At 38.2% G+C, this 25470-nt stretch overlaps 1 protein-coding gene across 3 annotated transcripts in view; it reads left to right on the forward strand.

The window, feature by feature from the left end:
• The window catches only part of LOC306866001 (cytolytic toxin-alpha-like), a 114977-nt gene that overhangs the window by 76606 nt on the left and 12901 nt on the right, over nucleotides 1-25470 (forward strand). For all 3 annotated transcript variants that reach the window (XM_079410933.1, XM_079410934.1, XM_079410935.1), the window contains exons 6-7: nucleotides 15234-15334; nucleotides 18415-18474. In XM_079410933.1, the coding sequence (XP_079267059.1) occupies nucleotides 15234-15334; nucleotides 18415-18474 (161 nt within the window). The remainder of the gene's footprint in view (nucleotides 1-15233; nucleotides 15335-18414; nucleotides 18475-25470) is intronic.

Here is a 25470-nt window from a genome sequence, read left to right on the forward strand (position 1 = left end):
CACAAGGCTCTGAGCGTGATTCTTCAGAAAGAAGGGAAACCACCACAATTGGCGTCACGAACAGGATTTGAAAGGAGCAGAAGGTGAAGGACCACGCTGGGCTTTGCTTGACAAACAACACAAATTGAGTGGCCACTACCAGGTAAGCAGTTTTGCTTATATAATTGGTTTGTGTTGTTTGCTAGGCTGCCCTTGGTGGTAAGGTCACTTAAGAATTGCTCTTCAAATTTAAAGAACAAAGAAAAAAAAGGGGTTTTGATTCCAGAATAACTAATTGCATGTAATAATCTGTGTTTATTGTTAATGGGCCTTGAAGATAACATTAAACGTTAAGCAGATAAAGTAGAGAAAAGCGCGCAAAGTCCTTAAGATAAGGCAAAAATCCTGCAGGGAGCTGTTTTTTCTGTGTTGAGGAAGTGCATCAGAAAAAAAAGTGAGCAGTTCAGACGCAGGTCGTTCAAGAGGAGCGAAGTGTAGTTTTGTCTGTGTCTGTGTCTATGTTTGTGTCTGAGTGAATGATTGAGGTTGAATGAAAAATAAATAAATTCCGTATTGGGTGTGCAGGAGCTGCGCCCCCCTTCTGGAAATTCCCTTGAGGGGGACGAGGCTGGTGCGTGCCTGAGAGGAATGGTTGACTGCATGAACCCTATAAAAATAAAGGGGCATAGAATTAAATAATGAACCCTATAAAAAATAAAGGGGCATATAATTAAACAATGAACCCTATATAAATAAAGGGACACTGAATGAAAGACTGAACCCTGAGAAATAAAGGGACTAGAAGGAGTGAATGTGATTAGGAAACATTTGTATCAATAAAGATCTTTTATATGTTTGTACGTTTTAGAGTTCTGTGTGATTGAAAAAGTGAACATTTCTGAAATCAAAGCAGCAGAAGTAAGATCTAGGCATTATGTAAAAAATTAAAAAATCAAATAAAATCAAATAAAAATCAACCTGCAAGGGTGAACAAAAGAATTGAAGGAAAAATAAAAATAAATATTATTTTTAGTAGTTTTTGATATTGAGTGAATATATAATAGAGCTGAAACTATTAACTCATACAGAAAGTGTACATGCATCAGAAAGAATAAAAAAAAAACTAAGTTTAGGGATGCAGGTCACAAAATAAAGAGGAGAGTATTGGATAAAATAGTTAGATTAAGTGGGAAAAATAGTAAGTTAATTAGCTATAAAAAATATATATATATAGAATCTTAACTATTGGATTGTAAAATTATAGAAAAGTATGGCAGCCACTCCGGTGGAATTATTAGGATTAAAATATCCATTGTGTAAAGAATTGATAAATAAGGTCTCAAACAAATGGCAGAAGAGAACTAAGAATATGATGACAAAATGGCCAAAGGAAGGGACATTTGATGTAGCATTGTGTGAGGAAATGGAAACTCTGATAAAAAACTATAAAACTAAAAGTAGCAGTAAAAAAAGAGAAACGAGAGAAGCAAAAAGGGAAAAAGAGAACGAAGTGTTAGCCATGTTTAAAAAGGAAGGGAATGATGCATTAAAAAGTATAAAACAGGCAAGGAGGATGCTTAAGGAGGCAGACAAAGAAACAAGGAAAAAGGAAATGTTGTTTTCAAAACCTCCCCCATATCTGCCCCCAAAGGGACAGCTACCTATCCTTAAGGGTACGGTAGAAGTGTTAGGAGAAATGCAGATGGAAGGGCAAGTAGAATTGGAAGAAAAAGAAGAACCAGATATAAAGACAAAGAGGCGACAGGGAAAAGAGAGTGAAGGATATTTACCGATGGATTGTTATAGACAGGCACGCATAGCATTAGAAATGATGAAAACAAACCAGGAAGGCAAAACAGAATATGAGGACGTGTTAGAAGAGATGAGGAGAAAGGATTGGGAAATGGGAGCACAAGCAAAGGTTATGGAAGAAGAAATAGAGGAGAAAATTAAAGAATCAGGAAAAAAGATTCAAGAGGTAACTAAAGTGAATAGAGGGAGAAATAAGCTGTTTGACAGCAGTGAGGATGTGAATGAAGATGAGGAGTCATTTGATAAAGGAAAATGGAGCAGAGAAAGAGGGGCTCTGAGACCACTGGCAGCACAATTTCCAATTTTAATCAAGGGTGCACAGGGACAGTATGTCCCCTGGGCCACACAGGACCTCGAGGGGCTGGTCACTCGCCTCCCAGATATTCATGAGGGGGCTGGAAAGTGGATTAAGGTGTTCGAAGAAGAAACTATGGGCAAACTTTTAGCTGTGGGGGACATTAAAGCACTTCTGGCAAGAATAATGGGAGGGGCAAAGATGGAAGAAATTCTTCAAGCATCTAATCTAAACAGAGCTGTGGACTCTCATTACATGGATGGAACTGTTTTTGATGCATTCCGTCCAGCAGTATGGCAAGCACTGCGAGCAGAGTACCCGATCAGACTAGACCCTAAATCATTAAAGGGAGAACAGCTGGGGGAAGCAGAAAATCCGACCTCATATGTACAAAGACATCTAAAAAGATGGAAACAAGAGACTGAAGGGAATCCAGAAGGAGACCCATTAATGGCTACACTGTTTAGAAATGCTGTGATTGATGCCATGCCACAAGCTGTAAAGAGCAGGCTAGAGGACGTGGTTGGCTTAAACTCTAAAACACACAAAGAGTTCTGTGACCATGTGTCCCATGCAGTAGAGCAGCATAGAAAAAATGAACAGAGGCTCAAGACCCAAGAGAAAGAGCTACAGAGAAAATTAACTCAGTTACAACTTGAAGAACTGACAAAAAAGAACAAGAAAAAGATTCAAGCACCAATAAAGAAGGAAGAATCTGAACAAATGTCATTGATGTCTCTAGTAAATACTCCTCAAACAGCTATTCAGCCGAGCCCATCTGCAGCGGTCCCTCCAAATGCACATCACACTCCTGTACCCATCATTAATGTCTATACTCAACAACCAGAGACAATGGGATGGAAAAGAAAACCAGTACAAAGAGGACAGAGAGGAAGAGGCAAGCCGTACACTGGTCCTCCAGGAGTGTGCTGGGGATGTGAGCAATTCGGACATAACAGAATTGATTGTCCTACCAATCCATGGCAACAGCCACCTCGGGGTGGAAGGGGGGGGAGTTGGCAGCAGCCCACCCGTGGTCCATTACAGGGCCCAGTAAACCCTTGGGGAGGTCCCAACCAAGGCTATTAAGGGTGCCCAGAGAATCCTAAAGGGGAAGGTCAGCTTCCAATTTTAACAACTAAAGCTGATCAAGAGCCTATTCTGCAAATTAAGATAGAGGGAAAAGACACACCTGTTATGTTGGACACAGGCGCTGTTTTTACCTGTGTAAATACAAATTATGCCTCACATCTCCCCTTGTCTGGAAAATTTGCAAAGACAATAGGATTCTCGGGACAAACACAGCTAATTCCAATGACAGCCCCAGTGTGTCTACAAACCAAAAATAAAAGCATAACAATGCCCATTCTTGTGTCAAATCAGACTCCTGTTAATTTGTTAGGGAGAGATGCATTATGTAAATTGGGGCTACATATTTGGTGTTCTCCAGAAGGAGTCTATATAGACACAATTGGAGTAGAGACTCAGATGATGGTTGTAGAACCAAAAGCAAATGTTTATTGGATAGGACAAATAGAACAGGATGTGAGACAAACAGTCAATAAATGGGGAAAGTTTATCGAAGCTCAGTTACCAGAAGCACAGATACCAAAATCTGAATTTCATTGCACAATGATGTTTGATCCTGAAAGAGATGAAAAAGTAGAACAAAAATGGCAAGAAGAAACAAAAGGACAACAAATTGAAATAGTCTCACAGTACATAATAATAGGTAAACAGGGAGCAGCTTTAAATATTCCAGATTGTGAATTTGTGAAAAAATGGTTCAATGTAACTGATTCTATCCCACATATTGCAGTATATGTAGGAAAAAATTGGGAAGCAAAAGATTTAGGACCAATGATGAAAGAAGCAGAACAAAGCAAATGGGAACCAACAGAACATCCGTTGATATCTCACTCAGCTGATAAAAATTACATCAAAATTTTGTGTGCAACTAGTTTGTTGGGAATACCTCAGGAAGTAGTTATTAGTCACAAGAAGCTGACGCAGATGTCTGCAACATCTGAATTGATAGACACTCCTGACACTGAATTATTTAAAGAAGTAGAACAACAGGTACCAACTGAACTATGGTCTCAACACGACTCAGATATAGGATTAATAAAATCAGCAAACCCAGTGAGAGTACAACTTAAGCCAGATGCACGTCTGCCCAGAAAATCGCAATACCCTTTGCGTCCTGATGCTGAAGCAGGTATAAAAAACACTATTGAAGGGTTAGTGAAAGCAGGAGTATTAATAGAAACAACTAGTTATTGTAACACTCCAATTATGCCTGTGATAAAAGCAGACAAAAACAGATGGCGTCTCGTGCATGACTTAAGAGCAATCAATGAAATCGTAGAAGATATGCCAGCTGAGGTACCAAACCCACACACGCTGCTAACGAATGTCCCTCCTGAAGCAAAGTACTTTACAGTAATTGATCTCTGTTCGGCCTACTTCAGTGTTCCATTAGCAGAAGAGAGTAGATATTTATTTGCATTTACATATGCTGGTAAACAATTTACTTATACCAGAATCCCACAAGGGTATAAACATTCGGCCCATTTATTTAATCAAATTCTAAAAGCAGATTTGGAAGGTCTTATGATAGACAGTACACTTTTACAATATATGGATGATTTGATTATTTGTTCTACATCACTAGAACAATGTCATCAAGATTCTATACAGGTTTTGAAGAAATTAGCACAAGGAGGTCATAAAGTGTCCAAAAACAAATTACAGTATTGCCAGCCTCAAGTTGAATACTTGGGAAGATTGATTGCATTTGGCACGCGAGCTATTGCGCCAGCTCAATTAGAAGGCATAAGTAAAACACCACTGCCTCAAACAGTAGGACAAATTATGACTTTCCTAGGAATGACTGGCTTTAGTGCCGACTGGATAGAAGACTATGCAGTGAAGACAGGGCCATTGAGAGAAATCATGAAACAAGCAGGACTGCAGCATTTAAGTAATCCATTACAATGGAACACAGATGCCTTATTAGCATTTGAGACTATAAAAAAAGAACTACAACAAGCCCCTACATTGGGAATGGCTGACTACTCTAAAGATTTTCATTTGTATGTGGCAAATAGAGCTGATGGTTATGCAGCAGCTGTACTGATGCAAGAGACTTGTAGTGGAAGAAAAAAACAGCCAATAGCTTATTACAGTACAAAGTTGGATAATGTAGCACAGGGTTACCCACCATGTTACCAGCAAGGCCTGGCAGCAGTATATTATGCTTATGAAAAAGCATCCACAATTACCATGGGGTACCCAGTAACTATTTATACACATCACAAAATTGTTGAGTTAATAGAACAAGGGAAATTTGTTCTGACTCAAGCTCGAATTCTGGCCTATTCATCCCTACTCACATATCCCGATGTTACTATTAAACGATGTCAAACTGTTAATCCAGCTGAATTAATTCCTTTGGCTTTTGAAGGAAAACCCCATGATTGTGTAAATGACTCATTAGCATTTACAAGATTACGACCAGATCTTGAATCAACACCTATCCTTGAAGCAGAAGTAACTTACTTTGTAGATGGTTCTAGCTTTAGAGACCATGAAGGCAATCATACAGGATATTCAGTAGTGAAGAGGGACAAAGAAGAATTTGTACCTGTGATATCACAACATTGTGTACAACCTTGTTCTGCTCAATTAGCAGAATTAAAAGCTCTTACAACTGCATGTCAGTTAGCAAAAGAACAAACAGCCAATATTTTTACAGATTCAGCATATGCTCATGGTGTATGTCATCTATTTGGAGCAGTGTGGAAACAACGAGGTTTTAAAAAGAGTGATGGGACTCCCATCCAACACGGTGAACAAATAGGTCAATTAATCTCTGCTATGATGTTACCAAAAAGACTAGCAGTAATAAAATGTCAGGCTCATAAAAAGGGACATGATTATGTCATTAAGGGAAACAATGCAGCAGATTTGGAGGCTAAAAAAGCTTCAGGATGTCTGGTACCAGTATTAGCACCTGTAGTACTTATAGAACCTCAACCTCAATTGGATGATATAATTCGAATTCAACAACAAGCAGGCCCTTATGAACAATCCATGTGGCACCACAGAGGAGCTACAAAAGACTCACAAGAGCTCTGGCGTTCACATGAAGGACAAATTGTTGCACCAACTTCACTTTTGAATATTCTCATTGCAGATGCGCATGGTTTTGACCATTGCGCAAAGGGGGAAGTAATAAGGAAAATTAAACAGCAAGGGTATTGTTCTCCTTATTTACATGCAATGGTGGATGAATTTTTGTCTACATGTGAAGTTTGTGCCAAATACAATGTAAGGAAGGGAATAGCGACACCCATAGGCCATATACCAATACCAGAAGGGCCATTTAAACATTTGGTAATGGACTACGTGGATATGATAAAGAGAGTACAAGGCAAAAGATACATGCTTGTGATCATAGACAGATTTAGCAGGTGGGTGGAGGCAGTGCCATCAGCAGATCAGGGAGCCGGAACAGTAATTAAATTTTTAACAAGAGAAGTAATTCCTAGGTTTGGGATACCGTCAGAAATAAGTTCAGATAATGGGTCGGCATTCATTCAAAAAACTGTAAAACAAGTATTGCAACAATTAAGAATAAAGCAGAGACTAGGGTGCATTTACCATCCACAATCACAAGGGAGCGTCGAACGGCTTAATGGAACTATCAAGGCCAAAATTAACAAAATATGTGAAAGTACTAAACTTAACTGGCTTGATGCATTACCTCTTGCATTAATGAGTTATCGCATGCAAACTAACAGAAACACACACTTAACACCGCATGAAATGCTTACGGGTCGACCCATGCCTGTGCCCTATTGTAGAGGTCCCTACAAAGGACCGCCTCTAGAGCAATTACAAATGGAACTTCGCTCGTATATGAGGAAATTAACTGCCATACATAAAGCTATCTATTTACAGGAAAAAAGAAAGGAGCCCAGAGAGGAAACAGAGACAACATCACCAGTTGTTCCGGGTGACCAAGTATATTTGAGGGTATTCCGGAGAAAATGGAATGAGCCCAGGAGAGAGGGACCCTACAAAGTGGTGAGAGCTACTCCAACGGCAGTCCAAGTGGAGGGAAGCACAACCTGGTATCATCTAAACCACTGTACTAGAGTTCCCAAGAGGAGGTTGGAAAAAGAAAGCAACATACAAGCAGACTATTCTGGAGAAAGCGACAAAGAGAAACCAGAGGCACAAGATGAAGTGCAAACTGATGAAAACTCAAAAGATTCACAAGGAGCGCACATCCTCCTGTCAGATGAACAGGAGAGGAGAGAGAATAAGACTGACAACCATCATATGGCTAATGAACTTAATAATGCAAGTTCAAACTCAACCAACGGAGAGCAACCTGACTTCCCTTCAATTAACTTTTCAACCTTTGAACAACAGTGATAATGATATCAACTCAACAGAACAAATGATAAACAAATATCGTAGAAACGTTGAACATGATATCCAAGGTGATGACATTAGTCAAAATGACGAATTATGGGACACAGCCCAAAATAATGAGTGGTACCGATGGGCAACCTTTACTGCTAGAGAAACAGGGAAAGAAAATTGCTTGCTGTGCTCCAAATCTCCGTTAAACAAAGTGATAGCCGTACCAAATCCATATGATTATCAAAAATGTGCAAAATTTGGGAGAAACTTTTGTCATTTAACCGATTTTACCAGACCATATTGTTTTGCTGAATGTTTAGGGTTGTTAGGAAATTCTAAATTAACAGATTATTTTGTTAGACCACTCTGGGGATCTTGGTGTCAGTATTCAGATGTCAGTCAAAATATGAAAATTGAAAAACAGAAAGTAGAGATTCCTAAATGGTATAGCATAGATTATAAACAAGAATATGAATGTTTTCATAAACCCAAAGGAACACAAGATGTGGGCAGGTTCAAGGGAAAATGTGCTGTTAGTTGGTATATAGATAAGAAAAATTCTTGGAAATCAGGAATTCCTTCTAGAGCTCCAGAACTTTTAGCATTCGGAACAAATAAGGGAAGTAAAATAATACCAGAAAAATGTGAGAATCAAACTATAGCTTTACCTTCTATAGAAATATATGAGGACCAATCATTAATAATAGCAGATTTCTTTTGGATCTGTGGAGGTGAGCTATTATTGCCTTCTTTACCAATTGGATGGAAAGGTATATGTGTTAGAGTACGATTACTTCAAGAAATTAACATGGCCCAATGGAAAACAGAACTAAGCACAAACAAAGAAGACAACAGAATTAGAAGAGGTTATGAGCCAGACCCCAATGTATATTTAGACTCAATTGGACAACCGAGAGGAATTCCCAATGAATTTAAGGCAAGAGATGAAATAAAAGTAGGTTTTGAGTCAATATTTGTTTGGATCACACCTAACAAAAATACCGAATGGATTAATTATATTTATTATAATCAACAAAGATTTATCAATTATACTGATGACGCATTAACCTTATTAGGAGACCAAGTGCATGCAACTAGTAGAATGACATGGCAAAACAGACAAGCTCTTAATTGGCTTTTAGCAGACAAAGGAGGAGTTTGTGTCATGTTTGGCGATCAATGTTGCACTTTTATACCAAACAATACTGCACCTGGGGGGGCTTTCAGCGAAGTTATGATTAAAATTAAAAAATTAAGAGCTGAAGTTACAGCGAATGCCGGAAGAGACAAACAAATTTGGGATTGGTTTGATCTGAAATTTGGAGCATGGGGAGCATGGTTTGCTAAACTGGGAATGTTTTTAGGAGTTGCCATATTAATAGGAGGATTGTTATTTTGTTGTGTATTACCCATATTACGAACATTAATTGTTAATGCTACTGTTAAGCAAATGGAAGTGATAAAAGTCCCAAATAATGGTCGAATGATTACAGAAAAGAACCTGGATGAATATTATGAAGGATGGCTAAACAAACTAAACTTAAATGAGCTAACGTCGGATGATAGTTCCAGTAACTCCGATGACAACGACGAAGAGGTATAAAGATGAACCTTACCCTGGGTGTAACAGCTAGTCTAACCTCAGCCCAAGGGTGGCCCGATACTGAGCTGAAGATCAACTATGTTATTGTGATGTTACAACTTTTATGTTTTGATGTTCAATTCTATTGTCTTTTATACATAACTATGACAACCATAGGCAAGTGCTGAACCAATTACATGCTCATGCTTTTAACATTGTTTTATATTAGATAAGGGGTTACGGAGATGGGATCTTTTACTCCTCCCTAGTCAAGTGTGGGGGGAGAGGTTTGGTCCTGTTGCTCCGCCAGAATGCTGCTGCATAATCTAGTCATTAGTAATAAGACTGTGTGACTTATTTAGTTGCTAGTTAATGTTAACTGATGAGGCTGAATTATGAAGTAGCATTCTGGGTGAAAATAAGCAAATGTGAGACTTAATAAGTCTCAAAGGGGGAATATGTAGAAGATTTTTATTAGTCAAAATATGAGTTAACCAAGTATAATTAATGTGAATTTAACCACTTGTGTATTAAGCTATATTTCCAATATAAGCATATGCCTGTGTGTTAAGGGCTCGCATGGATGGAAGGTTCAGACCCTTATGATGGAAAACATATGTGGGAATACAAAGAAGGCTTCTTTCCTTAAACATGTCTAGGAGCCCCTTCTCTCTAGGGGAAGAACATATGTATAAATATTGCCAAAAAAGGAAATATGCACATGTATGAAATGTTCTGAACACGCCTAGAAACTAGACTATATAAAGAGAAACTCAGAAAACATCGAGAGGGTTGTTCTGCAGAAGAATTCCTCGGCTTTATTGTCTTGTTATAATAAAGTCTATTTTCTGGCATCAAAACCCCACAAGGCTCTGAGCGTGATTCTTCAGAAAGAAGGGAAACCACCACAGTGACAAAAGAACGAACGACTCAAACCCGAGACTCAATCGAAGAACTAATCAATTCTCTTTCCGGCTCAGGCTGCATTGGTTAAGCGTATGGAGCTGTCACGTGATGAACGAACGACTCAAACCCGAGACTCGATATAGAAGAACTAATCAATTCTCTTTCCGGCTCACGCTGCATTGGTTAAGTGTATGGGGCTGTCACGTGATGAACGAACGACTCAAACCCGAGACTCGATATAGAAGAACTAATCAATTCTCTTTCCGGCTCAGGCTGCATTGGTTAAGCATATGGGGCTGTCACGTGATGAACGAACGACTCAAACCCGAGACTCGATATAGAAGAACTAATCAATTCTCTTTCCGGCTCAGGCTGCATTGGTTAAGCGTATGGAGCTGTCACGTGATGAACGAACGACTCAAACCCGAGACTCGATATAGAAGAACTAATCAATTCTCTTTCCGGCTCAGGCTGCATTGGTTAAGCGTATGGGACTGTCACGTGATGAACGAACAACTCAAACCCGAGACTCGATATAGAAGAACTAATCAATTCTCTTTCCGGCTCAGGCTGCATTGGTTAAGCGTATGGGGCTGTCACGTGAAGAACGAACGACTCAAACCCGAGACTCAATATAGACGAACTAATCAATTCTCTTTCCGGCTCAGGCTGCATTGGTTAAGCGTATGGGGCTGTCACGTGATGAACGAACGACTCAAACCCGAGACTCGATATAGAAGAACTAATCAATTCTCTTTCCGGCTCACGCTGCATTGGTTAAGTGTATGGGGCTGTCACGTGATGAACGAACGACTCAAACCCGAGACTCGATATAGAAGAACTAATCAATTCTCTTTCCGGCTCAGGCTGCATTGGTTAAGCGTATGGGGCTGTCACGTGATGAACGAACGACTCAAACCCGAGACTCGATATAGACGAACTAATCAATTCTCTTTCCGGCTCACGCTGCATTGGTTAAGCGTATGGGGCTGTCACGTGAAGAACGAACGACTCAAACCCGAGACTCAATATAGACGAACTAATCAATTCTCTTTCCGGCTCAGGCTGCATTGGTTAAGCGTATGGGGCTGTCACGTGATGAACGAACGACTCAAACCCGAGACTCGATATAGAAGAACTAATCAATTCTCTTTCCGGCTCACGCTGCATTGGTTAAGTGTATGGGGCTGTCACGTGATGAACGAACGACTCAAACCCGAGACTCGATATAGAAGAACTAATCAATTCTCTTTCCGGCTCAGGCTGCATTGGTTAAGCGTATGGGGCTGTCACGTGATGAACGAACGACTCAAACCCGAGACTCGATATAGACGAACTAATCAATTCTCTTTCCGGCTCACGCTGCATTGGTTAAGCGTATGGGGCTGTCACGTGATGAACGAACACTTGTCAGATAAGAGGTGGTGGGCTAATCATAGACTAAAGACCCAGGTAAACAATTAAGTAATATTTTCTGTTTCTTATAGCATAGTTTTGTATTGTTTGTAGTGGGATAAACGTTTGCATAAGTAGTAGATGTGTTTGGAAAGTAACACATAACATTTGAATTATATTTTGCTAAAATGAACGAAATGACTCGAAAAAAGATTCGTTCATTTTGCTGAACGAGACTCAAAGGTCCGAGTCGGTAAAATGATCCGAACTTCCCATCACTAGATGGAACTGAAACAACAGTCATCCCATGCACGTACCATAGTGCTTATAGCCAAAGCTAATTCGCAACACTTGTCCCTAGAAGGGCTTTTATAAATTACAATTACAAGAAAAAACAAGTAGTACACAAATTTATAATACTAATACCCTAAACATGACTACAGGTTTGTTGATGTATCAACCAAGATTTTGTGGCTTTTTTAAAATAATTATAATTTACAGTAGATTTTAAATAATCAGGCAACGAATTAAAAAATTTCACACCTTTCACTGAGAGAGCAGTCTGAGCAAATGATGTTTTACAATGTGTAACTCTACAATTTCCACTAGAAGCCGCTCTAGTGGATCTACTGCTTCCCTGTAATCTCACAAAAAAATTACATAAAGACATAGGAGCAAGTCCATTTAAACATTTAAACACAAGCTTTACATAATGAAAAAAGACAAAGTGAGCAAAGCTCAAAATCTTAAATTTACTAAGGATCTGACAGTGATGGTATCTTATTTGCTTTCTATCTAAAACTTTCAAGGCTCTATTATAGAGGCATTCAACCTGATTAGTTATGCATTGATTTGTCTGAGACCAAATAGATAATCCATATACCATATGTGATAATATCATCGAATTCAAAAACAAAAAAGCATGGTCATATGTTAGACAATTTCTTATTATTCTAAAGCTGGCAAGATTTGCCTTAATTGTTTTACAAAACTTTTTAACATGACTTTTAAAATTTAACTGAGAATCTAAAATCATACCAAGATATTTTTCTTCTGATACTTGTTCTATAATCTCGTCTTTAATTCTAATGTTTAATGACTCTGTTACCGATAATTTTGTTATTGAGAAACATATGGACTTTGTCTTCTTAGTATTTAGGGTTAAAAAAGAGGCATCAAGCCAAGCTGACACTTTCTCCAAATTTCTTGATAATTTTTCTTCAATTTCCACACAATTCCTACCAGATACATAAATGACCGTGTCATCAGCATACATTTGAATACTTGCATTAGGGCATATTTCTGGAAGATCATTAATATAAATACTAAAAAGAATTGGACCCAAAATTGTTCCCTGAGGAATTCCTATATTGATATTATGAGGAGCTGACTTAACATTATTAATGATAACACTTTGTTCACGACCCTTTAAATACGAATCAAACCATAACAAAGATTGCTTTGATATATTATACTTTGTCATTTTTGACATCAAAATATTATGGTTTATGGTATCAAATGCCTTTTTCAAATCCAGGAAGACTGCACCAACTTTACATCCTTTATCAAGTGACCGCTTAATATTTTCTAATAATAAGCAAGTAGCTGTTTCTGTAGAATAATTATGTCTAAAACCAAATTGTAAAGGGTGTAAAAGATTATTATTCTCCAAGTGATGCAAAAATTGTTCTGATACAACCTTTTCCAGCACTTTGGACAGAACTGGAAGAAGGCTAATTGGTCTATAATTAACCATGTCATCTGTATTCCCGGATTTGAAAATAGGCTTTACCAATGCTTTTTTCCAACTATCAGGAAACTGCCCGGTTCTGATAGAGAGATTGATTAGATGAGTAAGGGGCTTGACTAAAACACTTCCAGTTTTTTTTAAAAAGACAGTGTCAAGATTATATATATCTTTAGAATATGTAGTATTTAATTAATTAATAATTCTCCTAATTACAGATTGATCCACTTCCTGAATATCAAATAATTTAACATTATCCTCCATATTTTCAAATTGATTTGCATCTTGATCCACATCTATATACTGTCCATCAACTTCAATTTTTAAAAAATTAGATGCAAGATCTTTTACTGATTGAATAAAGAAATCATTAAATATATTTGCAATTCTTTTTGAGTCATGAACAATTTCATCTCCAACTTTAAGAATATATTTATCCTCAGCTTTACTTTTTGGTTTTATTAAACTATTAATTTGTTTCCATATTATATTACCATTTCCCTTAGCTTCAGATAATATGTGAATATAATAATTTGATTTTAAAATATGAAATTCCTTAGTTACTCGATTTCTCAGTCCTTTAAACAGCTGAAAGTCTATTTCCTGTCTAGTTTTATGAAAAATCTTTAAGGCATGATCTCTTTGTTTCATTAATTGACGTATCGTATCGTTTATCCATGGGAGCTGTATTTTTCTATATGATTTCTTCCGACGTTTAATAAATTTATCTACAATACGACTAATATTAATCATAAATTCGTCACAACATTTATTTACTTGATTATGTTGTAAGACTTCATTCCAACTTATTGCCATTAATTCCTTCTCAAATTCAGCCTGATCTTTACGAGGAATCCCAAATTTTACTGATCCATTATGGTTATTATGATACTTTACGATCGTTTTTTAAAAAGTTTTCTAACAGTTAATACTATATTATGATCAGACAAACCACAAACTAAATTATACGTTTTTGTTATACGTTCAGGTTTATTGGAAAATACTAAATCTATTAATGTTTGTGTTTTCCGACTAATACGAGTAGGTCCACTGATCATCTGTTGATAATCATATTTTGAAGACAGATCCTTAAGTTTTTTTCTGCAACGCTTGTCTAACCAATTTATATTAAAATCTCCAAAAACAAGTACTTCACAGTTACGTTTAAAACACTTAAATAATTATTCTATATTATCATAAAACGTAACCGAACATCCTGAAGGGGTTATACAATACTACAATATTAAATTCCATACGTGGAGAAAGAGAAACATTTATACACAAAGATTCCATTGACACATTTTCAGGCAATGGAATTTCTGTAGATTTAAAAGACTCCTTAATGTATATTAATACATCACCACCTCTACTTGTAACTCTATCTTTTCTATAACACATATATCCTGGAATATCAACCATATTAGTTAGAATATTATCATGTAACCATGTTTCACTTAAACATAAGAAATCAAGATTAGATCCAGTTAACAAAATTCAAATTTTGTCACATTTCAAAATAAGACTTCTAATATTCAAATGTCCTCCAAAGATTCCTCTAGGTTTCACTGTAGGATCCCAGATAACTTTTGCATGGTTGACTGTTTGAAAAAATAAGTTTTGGTGTTTTTTTTCTGTCTTTAAAAAATCTAGAAAAAATCTTGTAATAATAAAAGAAAAATTAAACAATTTAAAAAATATCACAACAAACACGGAGCCCAACCAACCGTGCAGGTGTGAAAGCGCCATCTTGGATCACCGTCTTTGTAAAGTAAACTAAAGTCTTTAGACATGACCTTTTTTCTTTTTGTTATGACTTTGCTACTAATCTTATGCAATTTGGATTAGTTTGGTCCATGTAAACGCAGCTATTGTTTGGATTGTCAAACAAGCAAAACTCTATAACTATCCTACAGCAGATTAAATTTATATTTCTACCCAAGAATGAGACAGTGACTGGATTTTAAACTTTAAGTATATATTCTACTTTAAAATGCAATTGTCAACCAAACTGCCAATGACAAACTGTATTATATTGCTGTATTTATGTATCCAATGTTTTTTCCTCTTAATTCCTTTATCAGAAAAACCTCTGTTAGTGGGTGGTGGCGGAGGCTATAAAACCAGCATTATAACACCTTCCATCAGCACCATGAAGAAAATCACTATTTTTTATGAAGAAGAGGTGGGTAGAGTAACCAAAATGGTACTGAAGTAAAGGTATTGAATGAACGTACTAGTGATGATAATAGTGATCAATGTCAAAGTGTACTTTATTGTCATTCCAACTGTACAGCAAATAATGTTCAATCAAACAAAATGCATTATCTGAGGCCAGTGCTCAATGGGCAAAGTAAGAACATATACAATATAAGGCACTAACATAAAGCAGGTAGAACAGGACAACGACAAAAGGAAGTATATGCCAGAAAAGTGTACAACACACAAAGTATACACCATTATAAAGAAATTACACTATTATACACTATTTACAGGAACTATACAAGAATAAGATAAAATATATAAAAGTAGAAATAAAAATGTTACAGAGAAAATATATGAACATTTATTGCTTAAATATGCACTAAAACACATTAGTAATAATATTTGATTGGTCACATTTAATAACAGCTGTAGTAAACAAAAACATTTGATATAGGCCTATATGCCAAAGAAAAAAAAAAAAGTAAATTTTAAGGTTTAAATATAAAGGTTCTTATTCCCATTATTCACACATAAAATCCCAGTTCACACTGATTGGCTGATTTGGTATTATTGATTTGGTATTATTGTCTTATTTGTCACAGCAGTTGTTCTCTAAAATAAAACCATTTGCTGGTTTGTCCCATGTCTTACTGAACTACAGTGAATTATAATAATTTCTTAAGTTTGTGCTTATCTACCGATCCTAAAATAATGAATATGGGCTACATATAAATATTCATTATACAACACAGCTAAATCTCAAACAGTGGATAATTTTTATCAACATCTCCCAGCTAAAAATGCTCAATGTTAAAGTATGTCTGCTTCGTGTACTGTGAAAAGTGCAATAATATCTGACTTCATTTAATGTGCTATAGCATATGTAGGACTATATCATGGCCACGAGTTAAGAATTTGTCAGAATACTTTCAGGGGTCAGAAAGTAAAAGTCCTGCCATATGTTTATTCCACCCATGAGCTCAGCAGCTGATTTCACCAGAGGAGGAACCAAGTCATTCCTTTCAATACACAAGCAAGTCTCGAGTCAAATCCCAAGTCCTCAAAGAGTTAACGTTAATGAGATAATTAAGTGACTAATTAAATGATGATTGTGCATTAGTGATGAACACCTGCTGTTATTGAGAATCACAGATGTTGATGTTTTATTGGTTAAAATGATGCCACCCTCATGGAGGTAAGTGTTTGCTTTAGTTGGGCTCTTGACCCTTGACATCTGTGTTAGATCTTTTTCTGTAACTCTGCATGTGCTGTTGTGTAGCAGAGAGCTCAGTACTCTACAGCGTGCATCTATTGGCTGCTTTTATGGGATTAAATAATCATCAGGTTTTGGCCTGATTGTATTCAAAACAGCTTTTTATTTTGTTTACATGTTTAGGTAACGAACCAACCATGTGAAACTACAGCATGCAAGTAAAATACTGATCTAATAGTTATAATGAATTAATTTTAAACGTACTGTACATACCGCATACTCCGACTCTAATTAGACACATGCAGACATCAAGAACCAGCATATGAATCTCAACAATGGTGACAATTAACAAAATGCTTCATGCTGAAATGCATGCTGGGTAACACCATAGTAAAAACTCCCATCATGCACTGCAGTATGAAAAATTAGTGTCACCACTGTTGAGCATCGTATGATAAGTGTTCATGTCTAAAAGCCTGAACTAATATAGCTTTTCGTCTTTCCCAGTATTTAAGTACTACAGTGGCATTTGTTTTAGAATTTTTTTTCACAGTTCAGTAATAACTGAATTCTGAAAGAAACTTGCACTGACTGAACTTTAAAAATATCAGTGACTTTGTTTTGCCTCAAGATGCACACCAGTAGTGTTCTTTCTAAGGCATGTTAATGAAAATCACCAAAATGTCCTAATTGAACTATGGCCTAATCTTGGTTTAGTCTAAGCCCTGTCTGTGAAACCAGGCCATAAATTCTCAAACCTTTACTAGCACCAACATTAAACAGAACCGAAAGGTTTCTTCTAAAATCTTACTCCAGCATTAGTGAATGAAAGTTTGACTAAATAAATAAAGTAACTAATAAAAAATAAAACACTGCAAATGAACTTGCTGGGAAGTGGTGTTTGTCAGTGTCCCAGAAGCTCTCCATCAGCAGTAAACTTCAAATGTCATGAAGCTGCGCACCATCTCTCCACAGTCTCTGTGAACGGAAATGTTCCAAAGAGGCAGGAAAGTCAGAAAAAAATTCCTTGCGGAAAGAAAGATGAACAATTGTTATAAAACATATCCAGTCATTATAAATGGTTCAGTTGAGTGAAAGCACTAGACACGGTTGCAGTCCAAAGTTTATATACACCTTGCAGTATCTGCAAAATGTTAATAATTTAAGCAGTAAGAGGATAGAATCATTTAAAAATGGCAATTTTTGCTCTGATGAAGCAGTTTATTCAGCAAGGTGTATGTAAACTTTTGACCATATCTGCATCACCTAAGAGGTGAATTACCTCAATCATCAGGGCAACATCGTAGTAAAATGCTGGGAGATTTTCCTTCAGATTTCCCACAAACACCAGATTTCCTGATCACACCATCTTCACTGACACTGGTCTTTAAAAATAGATTAAACACCTGTTAAATATATGATGATTAGAGGGGATCTGTAAAAGCACAAGTGGGAATATATTACTTGCAAATGGAAAAGATTAAAAAAATCTAAACTGAAAGGTCAGTATTTTCCTTCTCAATTCTGACAAAAGAGGTAGTCATTGCATCAAAAAAAACTTGGAACATTAGGGAAGTGAAAATAACTTGAAAATAAAATATTGTATTTTTAATTAAACGATTTAAAATTCTGTTTAATGCTACTGAACAAAATTCAAAGATCCAATCTTGTAATATTTAATGTATATAATCGATATTATAACCACCAGTAATATTTAATATATCAGCCACCTCTAGAAATAATGTTGTTGTAGCGTTTTTTGTTTTGTTTTGTTTTTTGCATTTGAAGAGTGAGATGTTCCATTACTGGTTGTGTTTGTAATATGTGATATTTTTGTTCATTTGCAGGATGAGTTTACACGTGTTATGTCCACTGGAATTACATATTGGAATCACGATATGTTACAAGTAAGTCAGCTCACCCTGATCACACATGACAAGCTAAAAGTGCTATATTAAGACATTATCCCTATGGATTTTAAAAGGTTTTAAGGTTTTTTATTTTTATTATTTTTTAATAAAAGACAAGCAATTTTGTTTTACATGTGTAGCAAATTAGCTCAAAGTAAGATGAACATAGTTAATCATAACAGGTTGTTATCAAATATTTTCATCTTCTGTAATTAACTGTTGCATTAATGGTACAACAGAATGATTTGTTTGTCCGCAGTACGGACAGTTTTAATTGTCTATTGACTCTAAGGATAATTATTTCTCTGGCCACGAAAAATAATTTCCTTATTAATACATCGCTCACAGAGTATGTAACAAAACCGGAACGTTAAAGTGACCTCGTTCTGTGAGCAGCAGACACAGACAACCAAGCGTGAATACATATGGATGTTTACATATGGATGCAACATTGAACTAAACACAAACATACACACATTAAACATAGATGCCAACGCAAAGAAGGCATGGAGAGAGAAAGAGAGAGAGAGAGAGAGAGAGAGAGAGATAGAGCGCTCGCACACAAGAGAGTAGAGTGTAATGGCAGGATTTACACATCAGCTAAACACAACCTCTTAAGAACCATCAGAGAATCACATCACCTTAATTAATTGGGGTCTCATGGAGCTGATGGTCAAGTACAGGGGAGTTAGCTGTGTGTGTATTTTGTCGTGGGTGGTTAGCCGTCTGCTGATGTGCTGTCTGGGTGCCATGACCATCTGGCGTTAGGATGGATGTTTCTGTGGTAAGAGTCTGTTTGTAAAGATCTGGGCGTTTCTCTTACACAGTAAACTCCCCAGAGTAAAATTAACTCTATTCAGAGAACAGTTGGTCCCTCTCTCTATTTAGAGATCCAGAGAACATTTGGTCCCTCTCTCTATTTAGAGAAGGACCTACTGTTCTCTGAATAGAGTTAATTTTACTCTGGGGAGTTTACTGTGTAGTAGGAGCGCTTTCTTGGAAGGTTGTTGGTTTCTCATGCCACTCATATTTAAAAGGAGTCTGATAGTCTGGTATATCCTGTTTGCCCTGCTGGGGAGGCCACTCTCAGGATCAGTTCCTTTTATGTCCTAAGGATCGCTGTGTGCTCTCCAGAGTCAGTTCTGGGTACTGTGCAGAGATAGGCAGGATTTTAACCGTCTCTATGGAGACAGCGCTGTGTTCTCTGTAGGCCCTATGGGCTGAGTTCTGCAGATGTCAGGTGGTCATTGTACGGGTGAAAGCCATGGCGCTTGGGTGGTGACTCACAATGTGATGCGGATTTTGGGAGGAGGAAAGGTTCTTGAGTTGAAGCCTTCCTCCTTTGTGACCTGTTCTGTTATTTGCCGTAGACTTAGAGCTGGCTGTAGCAGGCTTCTTGTAGTTTTTTGTAATCCGCTTTGACAGTTTCAGACTGCTGGTACAGGATGTTGTGTGCCACAAAGCTGGAGGCGATGCTGAGCAGATAGTCTGTCTCGTGTGGTCACATTGGGCAAGTTCAAGCATAAAAGTTCATGTTTTGCAGGCAGGCAAGAGTGGTGGCCTTCTGCAGTATTTACGTTGACAGTTGTATTGTCTCTGGCCAGCTTGTTGGGGTCAGTGGGGCCGCACAGTGTGTGCGTCTGCAGTGATCCTCTGGAAGGGCCCCCGCCCCACCCCCCTGTGGTTGCTGGCTGGTGAAGTGTGAACAGTGGGCTCTCGCCCACCACCCCCCAAACCCCCCACCGCAGGTGCGGGCTCTTGGCTGGGGGGCCTGGGCCTGCTTGTCAGGGGAAATTCTGTGTTGTGTTTTCCCTTTCTGTTCACCTTGTGGTCTGCAAGCATATTTCAGTTCATTTGTGACATTGAGTTCACCTTGGCTTGTTTGACTTTACCTGACTGGTGTTTGAAGTTGCCTCGTTGCTGAACAGGGACTTGGATTTCAGCTCGGGCTGCTTGCAGGTGGCATTCACAGGCATTGTTTCAGTTTGCCTGGGCCATTACTTAAGAGAGCTTCAGCCTGTTGGAGCCTCTCTGGCTTCTATTCCAGCTGCTCTCTGCGCTCAGTGTCTGTGTTAGTTTTGTAGAGGCATCCTGAAACTTTCTACTTCCTCTTGTAGCTCCTTGTCCATTTCATCCGCTTGTCACTTTCTGGTCCAGCTGGTCTGGCAGTTCTGCACACGCTCCCGGTCCTCCGGGCCTCCTTGTGGTTAAAGCATCTTTCGCTCAGCGTTAAATGGATGATGCGGATGTAGGCAAGAGCACCGATGATCCTGGCTGGCTCTCTGTGGCTGTAGCCTTGGTTTGATCATGGTCTGTCTGCCAGTTCAGGTTGTCATTAAGCTGTTTCACTCAGGTGCTGTAGATCAGGAGTGGTCCCAGACCAGAGGGTGTCTGTTGTGGTGCTTAGCCAAGCCTTTGGCTGATCAGGTGGGTGGCAGGGCTGGATGTTCTGGACACAGGTGGAACACAGGTGGAGAGGGAAAAGCACAAAAAGCCAATGTAAGTCCGTACAGATTTAGTTAGCTAAAATATTTGGGCTATGTGTTGCGTGGTTAACTGGTGTGATCAGTTAGTGACGCAAACTAAACGCTTAAATATCATGGCTGATAAGGCAGGAGAGGATAATTGGTGTGAGTGAGCCCCCAAAAACAATGAGTAACACTGTTGATGGGTGATAACCTAGGGGGTCATTTAATGACTTAGGCTATTCGGTTTATCAATGTTATTTCCAAGTATTTTCTGATTTTTCAGACAGGTTCGGTCTCCAGGCACACAAAAACAACCAAAACAAACAAAACCAAAATTAATAAAACAAATCAAAGCTCAAACCTAGAAAGGGATAGTGGGAAATCAAGGGCTTATTACCACTTCTACAGGCTGTGACAAGGACTGCAGAGCGGGGGCTCTCCGGGGGTTGTACTTCCTAGGGAGGTGATGAGAGAGATAGCTGGACAGACCAAGCATGTTAAAGCAGAGAGGCTCTCTAGTCTTCTTCAAGGTTAATTTTGAGTGTATGGCTATATCTTGAACTCCAATGGTTGGGACATCTCCCTTGACTCTCCCGAGCATGCAACTGCAGGTGCTCCTGATCACTCGCACCCATGGCACCCGGTGGCAACCACTCAAACAGCAATGACTTTTGGTACAATGTTACATCACTCAAGTGAGGAAGGGTCAACGACTAGCTGGCACTGCCAAAATTGGGTTTCGCCTGTGGGTGCCAAGTTACACGGACCCCTTTTGGGCCTCAAGCTCTGGATGAGTTCGCTCCTCTCAAAAGGATGGACCACCATATAACTTCACAGGGTAATTAACCAAAATTGCCTTTATGTGTCAGTCAGTATGGTTGATACACTTGAGGTACCCCACTGCCAACTTCCGGTCTGTCATAGATGTTGTGTTGCGTGTTGCCTCCCGGAGTACAGGGTCAGAGGTATCCGAGGCACCCTCCAGTACACCGAGAATTCCCCATGGATGACTCATCAACTCACTGCCCAAGCACCAGGGGGCATGCTACCTAACAGGGAACATTGAGAGGGCACAACAGAAAGATTAAGCGTCTAGGATACATGAAGCAGCTTGATGCCAATGAGCAAGGGAATCAGACGTGTGATGGTGGGCCACTAATAGATTTGAGAGCTCATTGTGCACCGCAGTGGTTAGCATTACCTATGCCTATAGGGGAAGGAGAAGAAAAGGGTAACAAAATAAAATTGAAAATTAGAAACAAAGTTAAAATGTCCTAATTGCTTAGGAAAGTAAAGGGGAAATTGTTTTAAATAGATTTAGAATCTAAGTAAATTCAGTTTTGCTCAATAGGTGTAGCTAGACTTAACAACAGACTGGAGTAGATTAAATAAAATAAGCCCAAATAAAATAAATAAATAATTGCTGCAAATAACACAGTAAAATAAAATACACAAATAAACCAAAGCATATGGGGAGACCAAAGTAATTGATAGCCCAACAGAAGATGGAACAGAAAGAAACTGTAGAGGGAGGAAGGGAACTGTTACACTATACACATACTGTCTCTAAGTGTTAGTCGGATGCTAACAGCTAACAGCTGAGGAAAGGGGCTTTAGCTTCTATCCATGTAGGGCTGTTCGTGTGGTAGCTTCGGCTACATGCAGTGGTCTGTTTACATTAGTCTGTGACGTGTCCACTGTCTTGAGTTTGAACCAGAAGGGCTCGCTATGGCCTTCCGGGGTCAGACGTTGCTAAGAAACTGATGCACACTTAACAGCCGGTGTGCGCGAAGCACGTGAGTCGGATGTAAATATGCATGGGAATTTCGCGCTCAGCCAGTCATGACCTGTCGTTCACACTTCATTCATATCTTACACAGTGCGTTCACTTCACAGACAACGGCAAAGCATTACACCATTAAATTGACCATCAATTGCATCACATCAATGGATTAATATGAATGCAATGATACGCGACAATAAACAGATGAAGTACCCAATACTGTAGTGAGATTTTTTCCTTCTCATCACACAGCTAAAACTTAAGCCACTGTCCTGAAGAGATTTTATCTGTTCAGGAGAGACTTACGCAGTTTAAAACAAAAACCCGAAAATTGGGATTTTCTTCGCCGAATATTATATAGATTTAATCTAAAACTCTATACGCACTGCCGATCTGAGATTTACTAGTCAGATATGGGGCTTATGCTGTTCAAAAGTTAAAGTGGGGATTCTTCACCCAGGATCAGATAACCTTAATATAAAACTATTTATACGCGATGCCGATCTGGGATTTCTTCGTCAGATATATAGGACTTATGCGGTTGTTGCAACAATTACGTGATCAAGATTTTAAGACTCCCAGTTATCATTAATCCGATACTGACCTGCAGTAAGATTCATTTTGCTCCGTGATTGGGCGAGGGGGCACGCATTAGTTAGCTACGCTAATGGTTAAACCCACGGGAGTAATAGTCTAGTTGTATGGCATTGGAACACCAACGGCATCAATATAGCTATACATAATTTAAGGCCTTAATTTAAAGATAAGTGAAGAACATCGCTTGCTATCTTCTTCACGCCCAAAAGAGGGTTTCTTCGCTCAAAATAGCATTAAGACTCATTATAAAAGGTTTCATCCTTTTATAGGGTCAAATTTATAAACTGCATTTAACTTAAGGCATTAATAGTGGCTGGTTTCTCAGTGAGAAACTCGAGAACTGTTAAAGCACGGAAAGTGGGCATGTATAGCCTACACATTCATTCACAAAAAGACATGGTTCGATAGTAGTCTTGGTTTGGATAAACACACATAAGAAACACACCATTGTTACTGAGTCTGCTCACAGAACCAGGTTTAAAATGTTGCCCTAAATTCTCCACCATCTGTAGCAAATTAGCTCAAAGTAAGATGAACATAGTTAATCATAACAGGTTGTTATCAAATATTTTCATCTTCTGTAATTAACTTTTGCATTAATAGTACAACAGAATGATTTGTTTGTCCGCAGTACGGACAGTTTTAATTGTCTATTGACTCTAAGGAGAATTATTTCTCTGGCCACAAAAAATAATTTCCTTATTAATGCATTGCTCACAGAGCATGTAATAAAACCGGAACATTAAAGTGACCTCGTTCTGTGAGCAGGAGACACAGACAACCAAGCGTGAATACATATGGATGTTTATTAAACTACACTACAGGGGAACATGCAACATCGAACTGGACACAAATATACATACATTAAACAGATGCCAACGCAAGGAACGCTTGGAGAGAGAGAGAGAGAGAGAGAGAGAGAGAGAGAGAGAGAAAGAGCGCTCGCACGCAAGAGAGTAGAGTGTAATGGCAGGATTTACACATCAGCTAACCACAACCTGTCAAGAACCATCAGAGAATAACATCACCTTAATTAAAAGGGGTCGAAGCCTAGAAGCATCTTCATGATCACATAGTGTACATTATTGTTTTATGAATAAAGAGCAGATCATTTTGATATCAAGAAAGAAACATCTAGAAGATATTAAACCAGAGATACATTCATACTCCTGAATATGAGCATTTAGAGCTTAACTAATACAGATAACGAGTGGTAAGTAGGCTAATATACTAAGGAAACATACAAACAACACATGCATATACCAGATACATTTGTAACTGATTGATTATAGTCTAAATAAAGGAAATGTCTCTATGCATGTGTGTTATGTGTGTTGTAATCGTGGAGGTAGTCCACTGCTCAGCCAGGCCGTTGGTGCCTGCTACTGAGGGTCATTTAGTTCTCTTTGGAATGTGTTTTAAGTCTGATGTAGAGAACAGAGTTGATCTGTTTAGCCTCTTCTTGATAGAGGGGGGACAACCATTGGCAATTTAGCACCCATATAAAGGTATAATGTGGGGCCAGGTCTGTGAGTTATATGCAAATGTCAAAAGGCTAAAAGGGTCTCTTAAGCCATAAAGTGTAAACACCCATCAATGATCTTAAGCGTACGCTACACATTTCTTCCCCCTAATTTTACCAAAATTGTACCAAACCATGGCTTAAAAAAATAGAGCTACATACCGAACCGCAAATGTTATGTACCGCTAAAACCCTAGTATAAGCTAATGCATTATGCATTCTTTTTTTAAATCAATGCTTGAATATACACTCAAAAAAATTATTCGGTCTAAATTTGCATTTTATGTAATTCAATTGCACAACAAATTTCCATCCATTTAGATTACATAGTTTTAACATAAAACAAATCAGTAAACTTAATGTGATTCATTTACACGTGAATGAAACAAATAAGGTTTATGTAATAATTCACAGCAAAGTCCCCACACTGCTCAGTGTTCATGTGTTTCCACACTAGAGTGTTCAAGTAGAATTGAAGCAGGGTTGGAGTTAAGAAGATAATTAAATGATGATTGATCATTAATGATGAACAGCTGCTGTTATCAAGAAGAATCACTGAAGGAAAGAGAAACACAAGAACAAAAACTGACTTCAGCCACAGCCAAGGATGAAATCAACTGAAA

The sequence above is a fragment of the Barbus barbus genome (genome assembly GCF_936440315.1).
Source record: "Barbus barbus genome assembly, chromosome: 47".
In the NCBI taxonomy this organism is placed as follows: Eukaryota; Metazoa; Chordata; class Actinopteri; order Cypriniformes; family Cyprinidae; genus Barbus; species Barbus barbus.